At 51.4% G+C, this 17077-nt stretch overlaps 5 protein-coding genes and 2 non-coding genes across 7 annotated transcripts; 2 read left to right on the forward strand and 5 right to left on the reverse strand.

Moving 5' to 3' along the window:
- Positions 1 to 831: 831 nt before the first annotated feature.
- On the reverse strand, positions 832 to 2897 carry AKAW2_61107A (flavin-containing monooxygenase; the record flags this gene model as incomplete). Its single annotated transcript, XM_041693306.1, has 7 exons — positions 832 to 1031; positions 1088 to 1780; positions 1827 to 1895; positions 1947 to 2112; positions 2163 to 2327; positions 2387 to 2580; positions 2639 to 2897. The coding sequence occupies 7 exons, from the start codon at positions 2895 to 2897 to the stop codon at positions 832 to 834; spliced, it is 1746 nt and encodes a 581-aa protein (XP_041546605.1).
- A 2614-nt stretch (positions 2898 to 5511) lies between these two features.
- On the forward strand, positions 5512 to 7684 carry AKAW2_61108S (putative phenol monooxygenase; the record flags this gene model as incomplete). Its single annotated transcript, XM_041693307.1, has 4 exons — positions 5512 to 6616; positions 6671 to 6693; positions 6754 to 7213; positions 7284 to 7684. 4 exons carry the CDS (start codon positions 5512 to 5514, stop codon positions 7682 to 7684), a joined length of 1989 nt encoding a protein of 662 aa, XP_041546606.1.
- A 1087-nt stretch (positions 7685 to 8771) lies between these two features.
- Positions 8772 to 10653, forward strand: AKAW2_61109S (MFS transporter; the record flags this gene model as incomplete). Its single annotated transcript, XM_041693308.1, has 3 exons — positions 8772 to 9164; positions 9209 to 9598; positions 9646 to 10653. The coding sequence occupies 3 exons, from the start codon at positions 8772 to 8774 to the stop codon at positions 10651 to 10653; spliced, it is 1791 nt and encodes a 596-aa protein (XP_041546607.1).
- Positions 10654 to 10838: 185 nt separating this feature from the next.
- AKAW2_t60030A lies at positions 10839 to 10980 on the reverse strand. The gene has a single exon. It is a non-coding gene; the product is annotated as a tRNA-Ser (tRNA).
- Positions 10981 to 11925: 945 nt separating this feature from the next.
- On the reverse strand, positions 11926 to 12717 carry AKAW2_61110A (uncharacterized protein; the record flags this gene model as incomplete). The annotated part of the gene is made up of 1 exon (XM_041693309.1): positions 11926 to 12717. One exon carries the CDS (start codon positions 12715 to 12717, stop codon positions 11926 to 11928), a length of 792 nt encoding a protein of 263 aa, XP_041546608.1.
- Positions 12718 to 13311: 594 nt separating this feature from the next.
- Positions 13312 to 14643, reverse strand: AKAW2_61111A (intradiol ring-cleavage dioxygenase; the record flags this gene model as incomplete). Its single annotated transcript, XM_041693310.1, has 5 exons — positions 13312 to 13739; positions 13789 to 13954; positions 14010 to 14152; positions 14201 to 14353; positions 14406 to 14643. 5 exons carry the CDS (start codon positions 14641 to 14643, stop codon positions 13312 to 13314), a joined length of 1128 nt encoding a protein of 375 aa, XP_041546609.1.
- Positions 14644 to 16906: 2263 nt separating this feature from the next.
- AKAW2_t60031A lies at positions 16907 to 16988 on the reverse strand. The gene has a single exon. It is a non-coding gene; the product is annotated as a tRNA-Ser (tRNA).
- Between the last annotated feature and the right edge of the window lie 89 nt (positions 16989 to 17077).

Below are 17077 nucleotides of genomic sequence, written 5' to 3' on the forward strand. Positions count from 1 at the left end.
TTGGAACTTGGAAGAGATGGCGATCGGAGCGGAAGGTCAGCAGCAGCAAACGCGATCGGTTCGCCGTCGGGGGATCCCCTGGCACTGTGAGCACCCGTCTCCCGACGATCTGCAAGGTTAAGGGCAAAGATAGATTGTCAGATCTCCGGTTGAGATCTAGCCGGCAACGATCTCTTGATAAATAGATAAGTTAGAAAGATTAGATTACAGAGGAGAGGCAAGACGTAAAGATGATGAGGGGGTAAAAATTAAAAATTGAAGATACGAGACAGACCGGAGGGAGAGGGTATGACACCATTCCCCTCAAGCACTGAGACTTTTGACAGTTGACAGGTCGGGGGAAAGTGGAGAGAAGAACAAACAGCAGAAAGAGGAGAAAAGTTAAGTGGCCAAGGATGTCTGCCTTCCCCAGCCGGTTTTCTGGGGCCTCCTTTTCGTTCAGGATAAAAGTAATCCTGCAAAAATGACCGGCTCGTTCCGTACTTACTGATTACTGCCCTTTTCGTGGTATCCGCCATACGCTCGGGTTCACTAACAATGAGCTGCCATCTAGCATCTTACCCGGTAATCTTACCACTGAGTGACTGACGCGGGTTCTCGGTGGGCCCGACAAAGGGAGACTGCCATCCACCGCAGATAGATTACACACTCTACAAAGTACAAACTATCTACTACTACTATCCAGTATCACGCTTAAGCTACACCAGGTAAGCTACACACCCGGTTCACAGCTCCGGAACAACCTGAATCCCATTCAGAGTGGCAAGAAGACAAACCAGCAACAGAAGAAATGGCCAAGTCTCCATACTGCATGCATACACGGCTATCTGCTCAATTCTTCGACTGCTCAACCACAGTCAAGGGAAAGTCCACCTGATCATCATCCAGATAGTTCACCTCGATCGCGTTATTCTTCTCATTCTCCGTCCATCCATCACCAATCCAGCCATTCGCGTTGTCATCCACATACTCGTAGGTGAAATCCTCCCACCGGGGATTCGAAAGTGTTTTCAGTGAGTGGAGAGACGATCCTGGCTAGGTCAGTACGTGATCATCATGGCCTACCAGCAAGAGGAAGGTTGCATACCTGGCCACACCCCTATCACCCGACCATCTTCCGCTCCCCCTTTATACCAGCTTCGGCATTTCTCGCTGTACACCGTGCGGGAGAAATACTGATCGCAGTGCCGCGTAAACCGTTCCACCGCATCCTTTCTAACCGACATGGACCGGATGTTATCCCGCTGCATCTTCTGCACACAGGCGGTGAAATAGTCAACCACTTTCTCCAGCAAAAGTAACAGGTTGCCCTCCCCCAGCGCCGAATTGGGCCCGAAACAGATAAAGTAGTTGGGAAATTCGTCAACGGCGATGGAGAGGTAGGACTCGGGGGTACTCTTCCACCGCTCCGCTAGCGACAGACCATTACGCCCCGTGATGGGGAATCTGGGTGTGAAGCTGGTGTCAAACCCGGTGGCGCACACTAAAACGTCGGTGGGATGATGCACCCCGTCGGCAGTGATGACGCCATTTGCATCAACCCGGACGATCTCACTGGTGATGATCTGAACCTTGTCATCGGTCAAGGCCTCCAAGTATCCGGGCCCAGGTGTAAGTCGGCGGCAAACGGGCGGGAATGACGGAACGAGATCCTCAAACAACTCGGGCTTCCTTGCCAATCGCTGTTTCATGTTCTGGGCGAAGACATCTTTGGCCCCTAGCTGTTCCGGCGTGCCTAGCAAGGTTGCGCCGTGGACAGACTGTAGTTGAACCTCGATTTCTGATAATGTCAGCGCAAGCAAAACCAAAGTGAAAGAGACGCCAACCTTTACGGAAATTTTGATAAGCACTGTGGTCCTTGTTGAAGGTCTCGAGCTCTTCCGGAGTGAACGAGACTGGACATCCAATCAGCTAGACATTCATGTTACCAACTCAAGCACACTCACAGTTGTCTAATTTCGAACCTCGTCTCTCAACTTCTTCCCTAGCGAAGCTAGGTGCGATCCAGGTTCGGCTTCTGACATAGTGGTCCATGTGCGTCACTTGCGGTAGCATTCCAGGCACAATCTGTATACCGCTGGAGCCGTTCCCAATCACAGCGACTCTCTTGCCCTACGGACATTAGCCCAGATCAGCGACCCTTTTGGAAATGTTCAACATACACTGTAGTCATAACTCTCATCCCATCTAGCACTATGCATCAGCTTTCCCTTGAAATCATGGAGACCTGGGATGTTCGGCCATTTCCATTCATTGAGAAACCCAGTGGCCGAAATCAACACGTCACACTGGTCTGAGTAGACCGAATCACTATCTAGGTCCTTGACCTTTACGCCCAAAGGCTTGTCAGCTGCTGTGTCCCATGGTAATATCTGATGTATCTGACCTTCAGTTGCCATTTGCTATCTTTTTCGTTCCACACAGCCTCCACAACTTGCTGTTTGAACTTGATGCACTTCTCGCAGCCATATTTATCCGCTACTCTTCTCCAATACTGGTATATCTCTGGGGCTGCAGCATAGAAAGTGGACCACTGTTTGTTAGGCTCAAATGTGGCCTGATAGGTGTGGGCCGGGATGTCTATAGACCAGCCAAGTTAGCCCAGGCATAAGCAGGGGGAATAGGATACACTACTGACCACATGCGCAGCCGGGGTATCTGTTTTCCAGCCACGTGCCTCCAACATCTGCATTCTTCTCGTACACGCATAGATCCAGGTTGGGAATGCGTTGTCTGAAGCGAATAGATGCAACGATACCTGAGATCCCCGAACCGATGACAACTACTCTCAGGGGTCTGGCTTCATCAACGGAGCGTTCCTGCACAATCCACGGATCAGGGGTCTTCTCAGTGATGTTGGCAGCAGAAACGCCTAAAAATTGTGCCAGGCGATTCATGATTCTCAGTGCAGGGCTAAAGACAGAGTATGGCTAAGTGTTGAAGAGTGCTGCAGTAGAACGCATAAGACTGTCACCCTTATATATGTTGCGCAGTTGCTGGTATATCCGGGACCACCCCTCCCTGTGCATAAGCTCACTCGTGCTACAAAATATGTCAGTGTTCATGCGAATATCGGCTGGACGCGAGGAACAACCGCGGCATTCTTCCGTCCCACCTCAGCCATCTGCGTGAGAGAGTTGTCTAAGGTGGGGTTGGCGATCAGTGCCCGGGGAGGAAGCCGTGTAACCTTCCACCTTTGCTTGTCTATCCCAAATGTTGCTTTGAGCTGGAAGTGATCGTACCGACGTGATAATAGTGAGGGGCCTTCTCTGTGGCAGAGTGGTATGAACCCCAGCCCGGAAATCCCCCAGCGATGGCAGTCAAGTGGAGTCTATACTGGCGATCAGATGGGCTCGAAGCAACCCTGAATTCCAGGCGAAGTCAACGAGGATCCACGGGTGCTGGTGATCGGACGGGGGGAAATTGATCCAGTGGGGACTGCGGGTGGTCATATAGCCAAGAGACACGATAACGATGTCTACTAGCTAGAGTCGTCTTTACCGTTTTTGACTTGGGCTGCCTTGTGAGGCGCCGGCACTAGCATGGGTACTGGCGGAGTAGAGGGTCGAATACGAAAAAGGCGTGTGGAGAGATGTCTCAGGTTGGACCTGTAAGGGTATGCTCATATTCAAGAGCTCTTTAAAGCCCTGTTGACACACGATTAACCAACAACATTGCCCAAGTTCAGAGGACTTTTGCCTGGCCGCACAGGTGCCTTGCGGTCTGTCTGGACTGCGTGAAGCTGCACCTGTAGTTGTGGGCTTACAATGTAACTATTAGCGGTTAGCCAATGGCGTGCGTTGGTGTGATATATCGCATACCCGTTAAGTCCGGGACCTGCCCGAAATTGAGTAGCGCCGGCAGTAGCGTGGTAACCGACTTTAATCCGTATATCCAGCCTATCAGTGAACCTCCTCGCCAGGCGAACGATGGGAAAAGCAACGATGCAACTGCTGCCCCCACTTGATTTAACAATTGACAGCAAACCGCCCAGCGCAACCGGAGGAAGAGCTGCGATGACGAAGGGGCTTCACCGGATGGCGCACGTATCCCAAGATGGGGGATTGGCCATTTTCCCAAGCGAATGTGGGCCGCCCTGCTAGCGGTTCTACCCAATATTGAGTTCACGAAAGTGGACTAGACTAGTCTGTACGACTGCTCTGGTACCGGATATACTAGGCCCCAGTTTCAATGCCCCGGTAATAGAACAGCCGTAACTCATGGCCGGAAATCCCCCTCACGCGGGAGCAAGAAGCGGAGGCGGAAGTGATCCTCTGGTCTGCGTGTCACTATCCGGACCATTTGTCCGCTCATTTCTGGTCTTGGTGGACCCGCAGCCCCCGCATGAGTTCCTGTGCCTTCGAGATGGCCGGCATTGTCTCTTTCGAGTTAACGCAGTTTCATACATAGCCTTTTTGTGTTTTTCTTCGTGGTGTGAATCCCTATTGTCCTGCAAAGTATAATCCATGGACAGATAGTCTGGTTCTGTTTATCTTACAGCGGTGACGCACAACAAGTCGAGTCCTGACAATTTCAGAAGGTGGAGTCTGCCAGAACTTTCGGTCAACTTAGGACCTCACGGGAGTTGCGACATCGTACTGTTCAACTAATTGCACATACCTGTCTCCCAAGGAGTTAAACAATTACTTGGCCCATGAGAGAAAGTCAAATGATCTGGGGTGTGGCGTCCGTGAGGTCATAAGGATGACGGTTCCGTGGTAGGCGAAAGTTCCCTTTTCCTCGGGAAGACATTCCAAGTTTCTATGGTGTACCTCTCGAATTTCATCTCCAGCACGGACCTTTGTCGTAGAGGCAATTAGCTCAAGGCAGTCAATTGGTGAAAGCAGACGGTTTTCCAGATTGCATCCCGCTCAACCACTGTCGGATTTTGAACTGAGGTTTCCAAGGAACTCCTCCATCACCGACGGTGCTGTGTGCGTACCTCTTCGTAACAACCCCACACTTTCAAAAGCCGCAACCTGTCAACGCTAGGATGGAGTGGCTAGTCGTAAGTCCACGATTCATATTGTTGGTTGCAACCAGTCAGAAGCGTAGGATCGGCGAGTTATGGGAACATTGGGGCCCTCATCTGTTACGCGAACCGGCAAGGTTGATGCCGATCAGGGCGATTGGTGAGATTCTAATAATCAGCCGTCAGCAACTGGCTCTCCACCTCTGCTCAGTCAGCCTCCCATAGTGGAAGTTGGTGCCTGAGGCCAAAACACACGGCCAACCAGCGTGGGGGATCCAAACAAACCAGACGGGACTATATCCTGCCCTAGATGGCTTCGTGGGGACCACCCCAGCAGTCATATAGCTGGCCAAGATCCGACGGCGGTTGACTGGACACTTGTACCTTTCTAACATGCCCGGTAATTGAATTTCCAACCAAGTGACCCTGCCATTTCACTGCCCACCAGCTACAAGCCCTCGCAAGTCGAGTGCGTTCTTTACACTATACTAGCGGAATTGATTTCAAACCCGGACTCTTAGAACCACAGACTCGACCAAATGCCTGTCTTCACCGAGTTTGCAGCATCCTCCCGTGAACTTCGTGTTCTCCCTTCCTTCGCGCCGCCCCTACCTCGCCTCAGCCCGAACGATCCTCGCGATGGAGTCCCAGAGCGATACGAAGTCGTCGTTGTCGGCGCTGGTCCCGCCGGGCTAATGCTCAATCTCCTCTTAGCCAGATATGGACTGAACGATACATCACTATTGTGCATCGATGCTAAACCGGGAACGCTTAAATCTGGCCAAGCTGATGGCCTCCAACCCAGGACACTCGAGGTTCTGAAGACCCTCGGGCTAGCAGACGAAATTCTCACCGATGGATGCCACATGGAGGAAGTTGCATTTTGGAACCCTTCGCCTAACAAGGATGAGATCATTGAACGGACGGCGATAGTGCCGGATGTTGCCGTGCCGGCGCGATTCCAGCACGAAGTCACAATCCACCAGGGTCGCATTGAGAGAATCCTGGAAACGGATCTCCTGCGGTACTCGAAAAGGGGAGTGCTGCGAGATACTAAACTCTTGGACGTGACAATCGATGAGGATGGCGATTCAGAATTCCCTGTGGTGGCGGAGATCGAGACAGCTGGCCAACGACGGACGGTTCGATCGAAGTATTTGGTTGGTGCGGATGGAGCCCATTCCGTGGTCCGTCGTTGTATGGGTCTGAAGTTGGTGGGCGAGTCGCTGGATCACATCTGGGGTGTGGTCGATCTTGTCGTCGATACCGATTTTCCTGATATCAGGAGACGCTGTGCAATCCACGCCCCGGCTACTTCAGTGATGGTGATTCCACGCGAGCGGATTGCGACCGGTGACTACTTGACCCGGTTGTATGTTCAAGTGCCAGACGAAGCCACCCCAGATGAGGATCAGAAGCCAGTAAATGAATCCACGCCAAAGGACGCTCGAGCTCGTAGGAGCCAGGTCACTCTCGACGGGATTTTTCATGCTGCGGCCGAAGCCTTCAAGCCGTACTATATCCGACCGAAAACGGACGGCGCCGTGGACTGGTGGGCGGCGTATCAGATTGGCCAGCGAGTGTCGGATCAGTTCACAGTGAAAGATTCGAAAGGAGCTAATCGGGTATTCATTGTAGGAGATGGTTCGTATATTCCTTCTAATTGGAGTGCTGCATGCTAACGCTCATTTGTGCCAGCTTGCCATACTCATAGTCCCAAGGTATGCACCCGCTAAACGATCGTGTTAAGCGTCGGTATACTAACTCACTTGAATTAACAGGCAGGCCAAGGGATGAACGTCTCCATGATGGATTCTTACAACCTAGCGTGGAAACTGGCTTATGCAATCAATGGTCTCACTCCCGCCTCAGCATCGCCAGGAAAGCCTGATGCTGTTTTGGATACATACCACACTGAGCGTCACACGATCGCCCAGGAGCTTATAGAGTTCGACCGTGCCTTTTCGTCCATGTTCTCTGGAAAGATCGGTGCAGCAGAGGACGGCGCAGACGGCCTGACGCACGAGCAGTTTTTGGAAGTTTTCAGTACTGGCAACGGGTTCACCAGTGGCTGTGGAATTGAATATCCTGAGAGTCCGATCGTGCAGAAGGTGCAAGGTGGCAAGAAGAATCCAATTGAGGGAACTGACTATCTCTCTGGCATCCTTCGTCCGGGTCGGAGACTGCTGAACGTCAAATACCGTAGACATGCCGATGGGAACCGGCGGAACTTGCATGATGGTAAGTCCGGGTGTAGCAAAGCACGGAAAGCACTGAAACCTCAAAAGCCGACGGTAGCTGACAGGAGCAGATTTCTTGTCAACTGGTCGATTCCGTATTCTTTGTCTCACGTCATATGATCTGCTGTATCCGAAGGGCGTCTCTGCCCAGACATTGCGGACGATAGGGTCTGCAGTGCTGCCCCGGTTCCCTGCATCCGTGATCGAGCAAGTTGTGATCCATCCCCGTCTGTCTCGGGAATTCACTTGGCGTGATTTACCAGCCGAGCTCAAAAGACACTCAGAGATGAGCTTTTACAGTGGCTACGAGATGGACGACGTGTACAAGATCTACGGTGTAGATGCTGCCCGGGGGGCTCTGGCTGTTGTTCGACCAGATGGATATGTGGGCACGGTAGCTGCATTGGACGACGTAAAACGGGTGGAGCAGTATCTCGAGCGGTGTTTAAGAACCGCCCAGACCGCGATATGATGCAGCGGTAACCGAATGTGCAAGGTCATCCTCTCTGGTGGAGACCCACAATCGGTGCTACCAGAGTCTCATCGGGCACAAGGACATCGCTACGATCAAAGAGGAGGCATTGGACTAGCAGGGACCGTAGGCGCATGGTGATGTGCTCTGCTTTGGTCCAGGCCATCGGAGATCCGAACGGGTGCCTGACGGCCTTGTAGATGGTAGCGTCGATAGGTCAAATTGACAGCACAACGAATCATGATTGGTAAATAGCATACATCGTCATTCATACATACATCAATGTTGTCCCCAATGCATTGCCGCGAAAGCAGAGCATAGCCGGATAAAAATCCAGAACGGTGTGAGTCAACTGTCTTGTCGGAGAATAGTAAGTGATCGGCAGCAACAAAGATAGTGACATGCAGGCGCCAACAGTGTAACACGACGGTGTATCGGACGTCCGCACGCTGATCAGGCAGCTCAGCAGGGAATGCATCCCGTCAATCGCATCCTGCAGGCAAAGTTATCCAAACTTGGCCAAAGTATCAAAGAAAGGCGGCGGGGGCCGCCTCACGTGACACACGTGACGTGCCGGACAGCCGACAGCCGAGCCTCCAGCCAGTCACGTTTTCCCGTCACATTCCAGGCAATGCACGTTTGCAACGGTACAACTCCTCTGCAAGTTTTCTCGCTTCCCGTCAACGGACACGCAGTCATGGCCTCGTGCCAATCAAAATGACCCGAATGCAATGCTCACAGGTCGGATTGCCCGTTTCGATCATAATGACTCGGGCCATGCCGCTCCCGTGCACAAATCGTTGATAAGCGTGGAGCCGGGATGACTGGTGGACCAGCATCAAGCTTCACCTGCTGGCCAATGATGGCTTCATCCAGTGCAAATTCTAGAAATTCGCCCCACAATCGGCGTTAACGGGGATTTAATCACCGTTTCGACAGCCATGGATCAGTCAGAATGATATAATTAACCGGGCTGCCCCAGGCCCAGGTTTCAGTTCTGTTTTTACGGTGTTCCTGATTAAGTTTCGGCTTGGCTGGGAGCTGTAGATATAGTTCCCTTCTCTGCCTTTGGTCAAATTCTGTGGTTATGTCCAAAGAACATTCGTTTTCGGAAGCCGGGTCCACCAGGTCGAGGTCTACGTCGCTGTCTAGCTCAGATGATGGGTCTTTGTCGGGACGGCCTTACCGACTGGGGACGTTGAGGACGCGGACAAGATCGAGGTCCAGACACAGTACAACACAGGTGGAGCGAGTGCATTCCGGAAGGCATCTAGATGATCATTCTGTCTATCACAGCGATAATGAGCTGGATTTGGACTCCTCGTCCGACGACCGGGGGGAGAAAGACGAGCCTGTCCTCGAAGTACGCGGGGGTGTGGTGAACGAGCGTGACCGCGATCTGGAAGCTGGAGCCCAGGCATCAGGCTTGGAGAAGTCACGGACTGCACGGTCAGACAAATCTAGAGCGGACCCTAAACTGGTATGTCTGATTTCTTTGCTGTGTTTCTAGTGCTAACAGGATAGGTTACCTGGGATGGCCCCGACGATCCAGAGAACCCTAAGAACTGGCCAATGAAGAAGAAGTGGGCGGCGGTGGTGACGGTATCCTGCTTCACCTTCATCTCGCCCGTATCCTCCTCCATGGTGGCACCAGCCCTAAGTGCGATATCTGCAGAGTTCAACATCACGGACGAGGTCATCTCACAGCTCACTCTGTCCGTGTTCATTCTGGCTTACGCCGTTGGGCCGCTCTTCCTCGGACCTCTCTCGGAGATCTACGGTCGAGTGAAAGTCCTACAGTTAGCCAACCTCCTGTATCTCGTCTTCAACATCGGCTGCGGCGTGTCACAGACCAAAGTACAAATGATCGTCTGTCGATTCTTCGCCGGTTTAGGCGGTAGCGCTCCACTAGCAGTAAGCAACCCCCTCACACAGTTCAACACACCCATCTAACAAACTAGATCGGTGGTGGTGTCCTCTCAGACTGCTTCAAGCCCGAACAGCGCGGCAAAAGCGTAGCCATCTACAGTCTCGCCCCCCTCCTCGGGCCAGCCGTCGGCCCCATCGCAGGCGGCTTCATCGCCGAGAATACGACCTGGCGCTGGGTATTCTACGCGACCTCCATCGCGGACGGTGTAATACAAGTAGCCGGCCTCTTTTTCCTGCAAGAAACCTACGCCCCCATAATCCTCAAAAAGCGCGCCAAGAAACTCCGCAAAGAAACCGCCGACACCAACTACCAAACGGAATTCGAGCGCCAAAACAAATCTCTCGGACAGATCATGCGCGGCGCCCTCATCCGTCCCTTCCGCCTCCTCTCCACCCAACCCATCGTCCAAGCCCTAGCGGCCTACATGGCCTACATCTACGGCACTATGTACCTGGTCCTCTCAACCTTCCCCTCCCTCTGGACCAGCCCAAAATACTACAACGAATCCACCGGCATCGGCGGCCTAAACTACATCTCCCTCGGTCTGGGCTTCTGGCTCGGCTCACAGATCTGCGCCCCGCTAAACGATCGCATCTACCGCCGTCTCAAGGGGAAGAACAACGGCGTCGGGAAGCCCGAGTTCCGCGTCCCGCTGCTCTTCGTGGGCGCGTTCCTCATTCCCGCCGGCTTGTTCATCTACGGCTGGACGGCCCAGACACACTGCCACTGGATTGCGCCGAATATCGGTGCGTGCTTGTACGGAATGGGCAACATCATCTCCTTCCAATGTCTGCAGACGTATATCGTCGACTCGTATACACGGTTCGCCGCCAGCGCATTAGCAGCAGTGGCGTGCATGCGCTCGCTCGCGGGATTCGGGTTTCCCCTGTTCGCACCGTATATGTATCAAGCGCTGGACTACGGATGGGGAAACAGTCTGTTGGCATTTATCGCAATAGCGCTGGGAGTGCCGGCGCCGGTGTTTCTCTGGAAGTTTGGGGAGAAGTTGAGGAAGATGAGTACATATGCAGCAGGTTGATATCCTAGTAAATACACTAGTACTACTACTTATATAGAGAGAGAGATAAAAAAACAATAATTCACACCCTCAATCGAACAAATGATCATCCAAAATCACATACATACCCTCTTCATTCACAAAGAAAAAAGAAAGGAGAAAGAAAGAAAAGATAAGGTGGGAAGGAAGTGAGAAAAAAAACAAAACGACAAGGACGTGATTCGAACACGCGCACCCGAAGGTATAAGATATCGTCTGTTTGGATAAGAAACAATCACCGTATTTCAGGTAATCATCCCCAAAAGCCAGATTCAAGTCTTACGTCTTAAACCACTCGACCACCTTGCCGTTGTTCATTGCAGTTTGGTTTCAGCGGGAGTTTTGGCCACTATCTAGAGCGCATATGGGTATTATTAGTCAGCATCATATATCTATAAATTAATAATTTGATGGATTGATTGGTTGAGTAATTAATTTGCAGTGTAGTTGTGGGTTAGATTATAAAAATTAAGATGTAGGATAAGAGAATGTAAAAATAATAATACATATTATGTATGTATTCTTGGTGGGGGTTGATTAGGAAGGAGGATGATGGTAGACAGGCTGCCTTGTCTGTCTGGAATTTATAGTTCATCTGCTCAGGGTTTCTTTTTTCACTTGATTAAGATTGTATAATGATGAAATTTTTAGAAATAAATCAAGATGAATCAAAAATGTTACAATGTATCATACTTTTAAGAGTCAGTTGTAACATTATCTCTCTGTGAATAAACAGATACTACCTTACAGATGTATCAGCCTGTTTTACGACAGTAGAAATGCATTGATTTTCGTATCATATTGATTAATGAGTAGCTTGATGAGGGCTCTTTCTATTTAGTAGAAGATGTTCATACAGCGGGGTACTGGGTTATTTAGTTATTACATGGCTAGTCTTTCCGGTACGCGGTCCTTGTAATGTAGATGTTGAGTGGCATGTTGTATCTGTTATGAGTATTATTGGGAGTATGGTCTGGTATATCCGGACTTTGGGTGGATCATTATATCATCCCCCATGGGAATAGTAACCCTAGTTTTGTGGCTCATCTTTCATGTCGCGAGCATGTTAGACGAATAGTACTACTACATCTGACGATGGCTCGACGCACAGTATTACGCTCATTAGTGGTAGTCGCATAGTGGTATGTAATGACCCTATATCAATATACCATCGTAGTACACGCGTCATCTCAAGCATGCATTCTTGATCACAGCATTGTGTCTTCGTCGTTCACTTCACCCAACACCTCCCCCTCAGCCCCGACCATCCACCAAACATCCCAAACACTCCTTGATCTCCTCCCCACCCCACACCCAATCCCTCTCCTCCGGCTTCTCCGGGTCCGGATCCCTCAAAAACGCCTCCCGAAAAGTGACCACAAAAGGCCCACCCAGCACCTCTACCACCCCCTCCTTCGACATCCTCACCTCCACCCGATGATCCAACTTCCCACCCTCATCACCCATCACCCACTTCTCAATCCCCAATTCCTCCCTCCCAACATCCATCAACACCACCGCCCTCACATCCCCCTTACTCCACTCAAGCCACAACTTCGCCTCCCCCCTCAAATACTCCAATCCCTCCGGCCAGCCCACATGAAACACCAAACTTGGCCAGGTCCTCGCCCGTCCAGGGGGTAAGTCACGCGGCTGCCAACTCAGATCCGGCTCCTTCACGACGTCTCCTTCGGCCACGGTCGTAGCACCGAGTGGCCGGAGGGCAAATTTATCCAAAGTATATCTGAACATCAGGAAGTCGTTATCGAAGAGCCCCTTGGCTAGTTCTTGTCGATGAGGATGGCCCTTCATGATTAGCGTGCGGGAGCGGTAGTCGTAGGTGATGCGGGCTTTGGTCAGGAGGAATTGGTCTTGTTCTAGGTATGGGGTGATGAGGGTTGGTGGGACGTTGGTGAAGTGGAGGTAGGGCGTTTGGTTAGGGTCGGTCTTTTTGTAAAGCCGGTGTATGAGGGTCGCGCGGATGTAGGGGTAGGTGGTGCAGAGGGAGCTGGGGGGGATGTTGGGGAGCCAGTTCTGGGAGGACATTTTGAAGGGTGGTGTGTATGGACGTATAGTGGATGGATTTTGATTCTGTTAGAATGTTGCCTGCTGGCTGAGGTTAGTTATAGTTCACTGCAATGTCATGGCGGGTCATAGATGGAGGGGATTTCCGGTTAAGGTTGGGAAGATCCGTCGCCCAATATGTCGAGTTTTCTTCTGACTAAAATTGCATTGAGGTTACACCGACCTGTTCAGCATGGAATAGTTCATGGAAATAGTCGCGGTAGAAGCAGTCGAGGGAGAGGATGGTTCTTGGGACATTCAGTCAAGAAAACCTGATGATGCTGAGAAAATATGGGCGAGGGAGATGGGAAAGAGGAAGCCTAAGGCAACAAACAGCAAAACAGGCACAATGATCAGGTACAACAGGTAAAGACTAATGAATTACATGAGTTACCATATTGCTTCCAGCAACTCTTGCTTATCCAATGGATCATATCGGTACTCCATCTACGGACCGCTCACTCCATCTCTAACTTCAGTATCAGAAGTAGTAAAACGAGCGACTAAGTTAATATTATTTCCGCTATCCTACATGTGCAACAACCAAGTACAAACACCTCACAATCGAATCAAAGTTTAAGCAGAACCACTGGGGGCGGCGCCGCCGCTAGGGGCAGAGCCACCGCCACCGCCCATACCAGAGCTGGAGGAGTCGTTCTCAACACCACCATCAGCAGTGTACTCCGCAGCAGGAGTGATCTCGCTGTTCTCAGAGACATCGATACCCAGGGAGATCCATCCGAAGACACCGTCGCTCACATCATCACCGAGGAGGACATACTCGACGAAGGGGTCAATAGTGTCGGCCTCCTCGGAGAGGATGCTGTCATCAGCGTTCTCGGTGAGCTCCTGGGTGTTGGTGCTGTAGGGGCTGGTGGCCTCGACCTTGGTGATCAGGTCCTGGTCGAAGAAGAGCTGGCCGACGTAGTTGGCGTGGGAAGTGTAGAGACCGGAGATGGTGTTGTTGGGGAGAGCGGTAGTCTCGTTGGGGGAGTGGGAGAGAACTGTTGTTGAGTTAGTTATTGATAATTTTCTCAGAGGGATGGGACGTACCGTGAATGTGAGTAGCACGGCTGGTGTAGTGGCCGGGGAAGATGGAGTTGAACTGCACGACACCATCAGAGTCGGTCTGCTGGATACCGCGGAGGAAAGTGGCGTCCAGGTTGGAGGTGTCGCTGGAGTCACCGTTGCCGGAGGCAGCCACGCCAGAGTAGACACCCTGTACATGTCAGTATTGCGCGACGCAGAGATGAGGTCAGTGGCAGGTGGCTTACAGTAGCGTTGCAGTGCCAGATGTCAATGTAGATCTCGGGAACGGGCTCGCAGGTGCTGGTGTCAATGAGCTGGATGTCCAGGTAGAGAGGCACACCCTCCTGGGTCTCGGTGATATCGTTGCGGATGAGCTCGCCGGTCACATCTGGTCTGGTTAGCTACATAAATGCCTTTGGAGAAAAGATGGCCATACAGTATGGACCCTGGGTGACATCCGGGCCAAGAACGCAGGTGGCGTTGGAGGCAAACAAGACGTTGGGGTCAGTCTCGGGGCTCACGTTCAGGGACGAGTGGTGGGTGGTGTTGAGGATGGTGTCGAGATCGCGAGCCTTGAGAAGGGGAGCGTCTGTATCTGAATTAGTATGGATTAATCCTGAGCGGTAAAGTGAGGACCATACGGGTCTGCAGGCCCCTCTTCTGGCGAATGGCATTCACAGCATTCTCGCGACGAGCAATGCTCTGCTTCTCAAGGCCGCGGGCCTTGAGCTTCGCGGAGCAGTCGCTCAGACTACGAGGAGCACGCTTCATGAAGGCAGCGCGCTCAGCAGCTTCGGCACGGATATCGTGGCCGGGATGAGCAGAGACGACGCTGGCAAGGCCAGCCAGGCCGGTAAGGAGCGTGTTAAGCTGGACCATCTTGATGGATATCAACTAAAAAGGAGGGTAAGAGATTGGAGGTAGATAATGAGCGGTGATGAGGATGTTGTTGATAGCTAATGAGATCTACCCCCGGGGTAGGTCGCTTTATATCTGTTTTTACAGAACATCATGCCCGTCAAGACGATGCTATCCAGCTGACGCAACCAAGGGAGCAGACTGCCAAATGAAACGCCGGCAATTGTTCAGCTGTCGCCAAGGGCTTGGATGGCTTCGAATTGCTTCATCGTGCTGGGGCCAGACCTTTGGAAGGTAGGGCACGATCCCCCATGACGACGCGGCCCGACATCCACTTGTGGAGAAGGGGTTGGTAAATTATGGCTAAGTTTTGACAGGCTTATGCATGAATGGGCGTCTTTTCAGGTCCGCAGCGTTTTTGGTTTAGCTCAGGGTAGTCCAGGGTAACCCATCTCGATAATTGGGACTTGTATGGGTCTTGAGAAGCTTCTAGCTTCGCTAGCTAGATGTCTCCAACCAGAAGGGCAGCCATGGAAGCTGAAATCTAGTCATCATGTTATCTCATACCTACCAAGAAAAAGCAGGTCAGCCTTCTTATTCCCAGCATATCCCTCCAGCTCAGTCATTATAAAATTTTGAAAAGAGAACAGCGAATACCTCAGCCGGTCATCAGTCAACAGCAAAGTATGCTCCAACAGGATCTAACTCCAACACCCTCGCTACCGAGCCACGATCCAGGTTGATCGTCGTCTCCACCAAGTGGATGTGCCGCTTAATCATCCAGTTTGAGGAGGCTTGGCACCACCGGCAACTGAATGTCCCAAACATCCGAAGCTTGTCGTCCTATTAATCAATCTCCTTGCTGCAAGAACTGTCCACGCGGTGCTTAATGATCCGGATGCCGCCGGACTTGGCAACCAGGAGCAAACAAGGAGCTGTCGACACACATGCAGTTTCACGGCCCGAGGACCTCGAAAGGCTATTATTGGCCGATTCAATCAGTATCGGGCCATTTCATGCATCAGTCACGCCAATTATCCGTGATCTGAATGGAGAGTATCCGGAGGACTGTGGCGCGGACTGAGAGGGCCGAAGTTGAACCTTTCGAGGAATATAATTTCCTTCCACAAGCGAAGCAGATGGCCGTGCGTAGATCAACAGCATAGTCAACGCGGATCAAAGACCATGCCCTATCACGTAAACCCAAGATTAGCACACCTCCAGCACAGAGCCATCGCAGCCAATGCCACTATGAACGTCGTCATCCAGCATCGTACCCTTATCACAGCCTCCCATTAAGGGCACAAACTGGAGACAGCCAGCACGTAATCCCTTGACCCGCTCAGGCGACAAGGTAAGCTATCCATTTAGGACCCAGGACCCTCTAATCGAAGGGAAATTCTAGACAGGGACGTAAAAAAAGAAGAAGACCCCCAAAATCAGGGACAAACACCCTGTCACGTAAGCGGGTTGCCCTGCAAGGCCGTGGGGGGGCGTCACGCATATCCACATCATTGGGAATAGGCTCATCACGCACAAACAGCCGGCGGCTTGGCAAACACACACACTGAGTAAACAATGAGAGGTGATTCGTGGAGCCAAAGAAATGCGTTGCGAAGCATTGCAACGGGCGGAGAGAAAGTGAGAGAAGATCGGCGGCGGGTGTACGTAGGCCCTCCGCCGCGGCGTGGCTTGGCAGAGCGGAACCACGCCTGATCTAATTCGGCACGGCGGATGCATTCTACTACTTTTACTGTAGATGTTATGATTCTTATGACTAAGTAGACTAAGTAGACCCTTCTGTAACGTTGGTTGTGGTTGTAGATATAGTGAAGCTACCATTTTTAAACTGAGTTAGCAGCATCTACGGCAAACTTACTCCACACCACGCCAAAATATACTCCTACATTGAGCATAAGCATTTTTATGCTCCAAACGGGATGATTACGACTTCACTTCGGGACCCATCGGGAACTTCCCTCGATCTAGATAACTCACAGGGATATGATGACGATGCATCGAATCCACTACTTGTACTGTGTAGATGGTTGGGTAGCTATTGATTTTCCTCGATGTATGGAGGGCACTAGTGAATTGTGTCTGCCTACTCTAGTCTACTACTATACAAGATCGACATTCAATCCATATTTCGGCAGTATGAATAAAGTTCATTATGGAATTAGAATATAATTTAGTTTTGGAGTGATTGATAAGGAGCGCAAAAGCGCGATCAGAAAGAGGTGGGGTAGTCCCACAGAAAAAAAAAAACGGATGGGCCAAAAAACGACAGCAGGCGGGTTCGAACCGCCGCCTCCGAAGAGAATAGATTTCAAGTCTATCGCCTTAGACCACTCGGCCATACTGTCTTGGTATGTTTTTTGTCTTAGCAGACTATAAGGGCTCTCTGACAAGCCACATGATTAGAATCAGGGACACAACAATCCCCACTTCGAGT

Source organism: Aspergillus luchuensis, chromosome 6, assembly GCF_016861625.1.
Source record: "Aspergillus luchuensis IFO 4308 DNA, chromosome 6, nearly complete sequence".
NCBI lineage: Eukaryota > Fungi > Ascomycota > Eurotiomycetes > Eurotiales > Aspergillaceae > Aspergillus > Aspergillus luchuensis.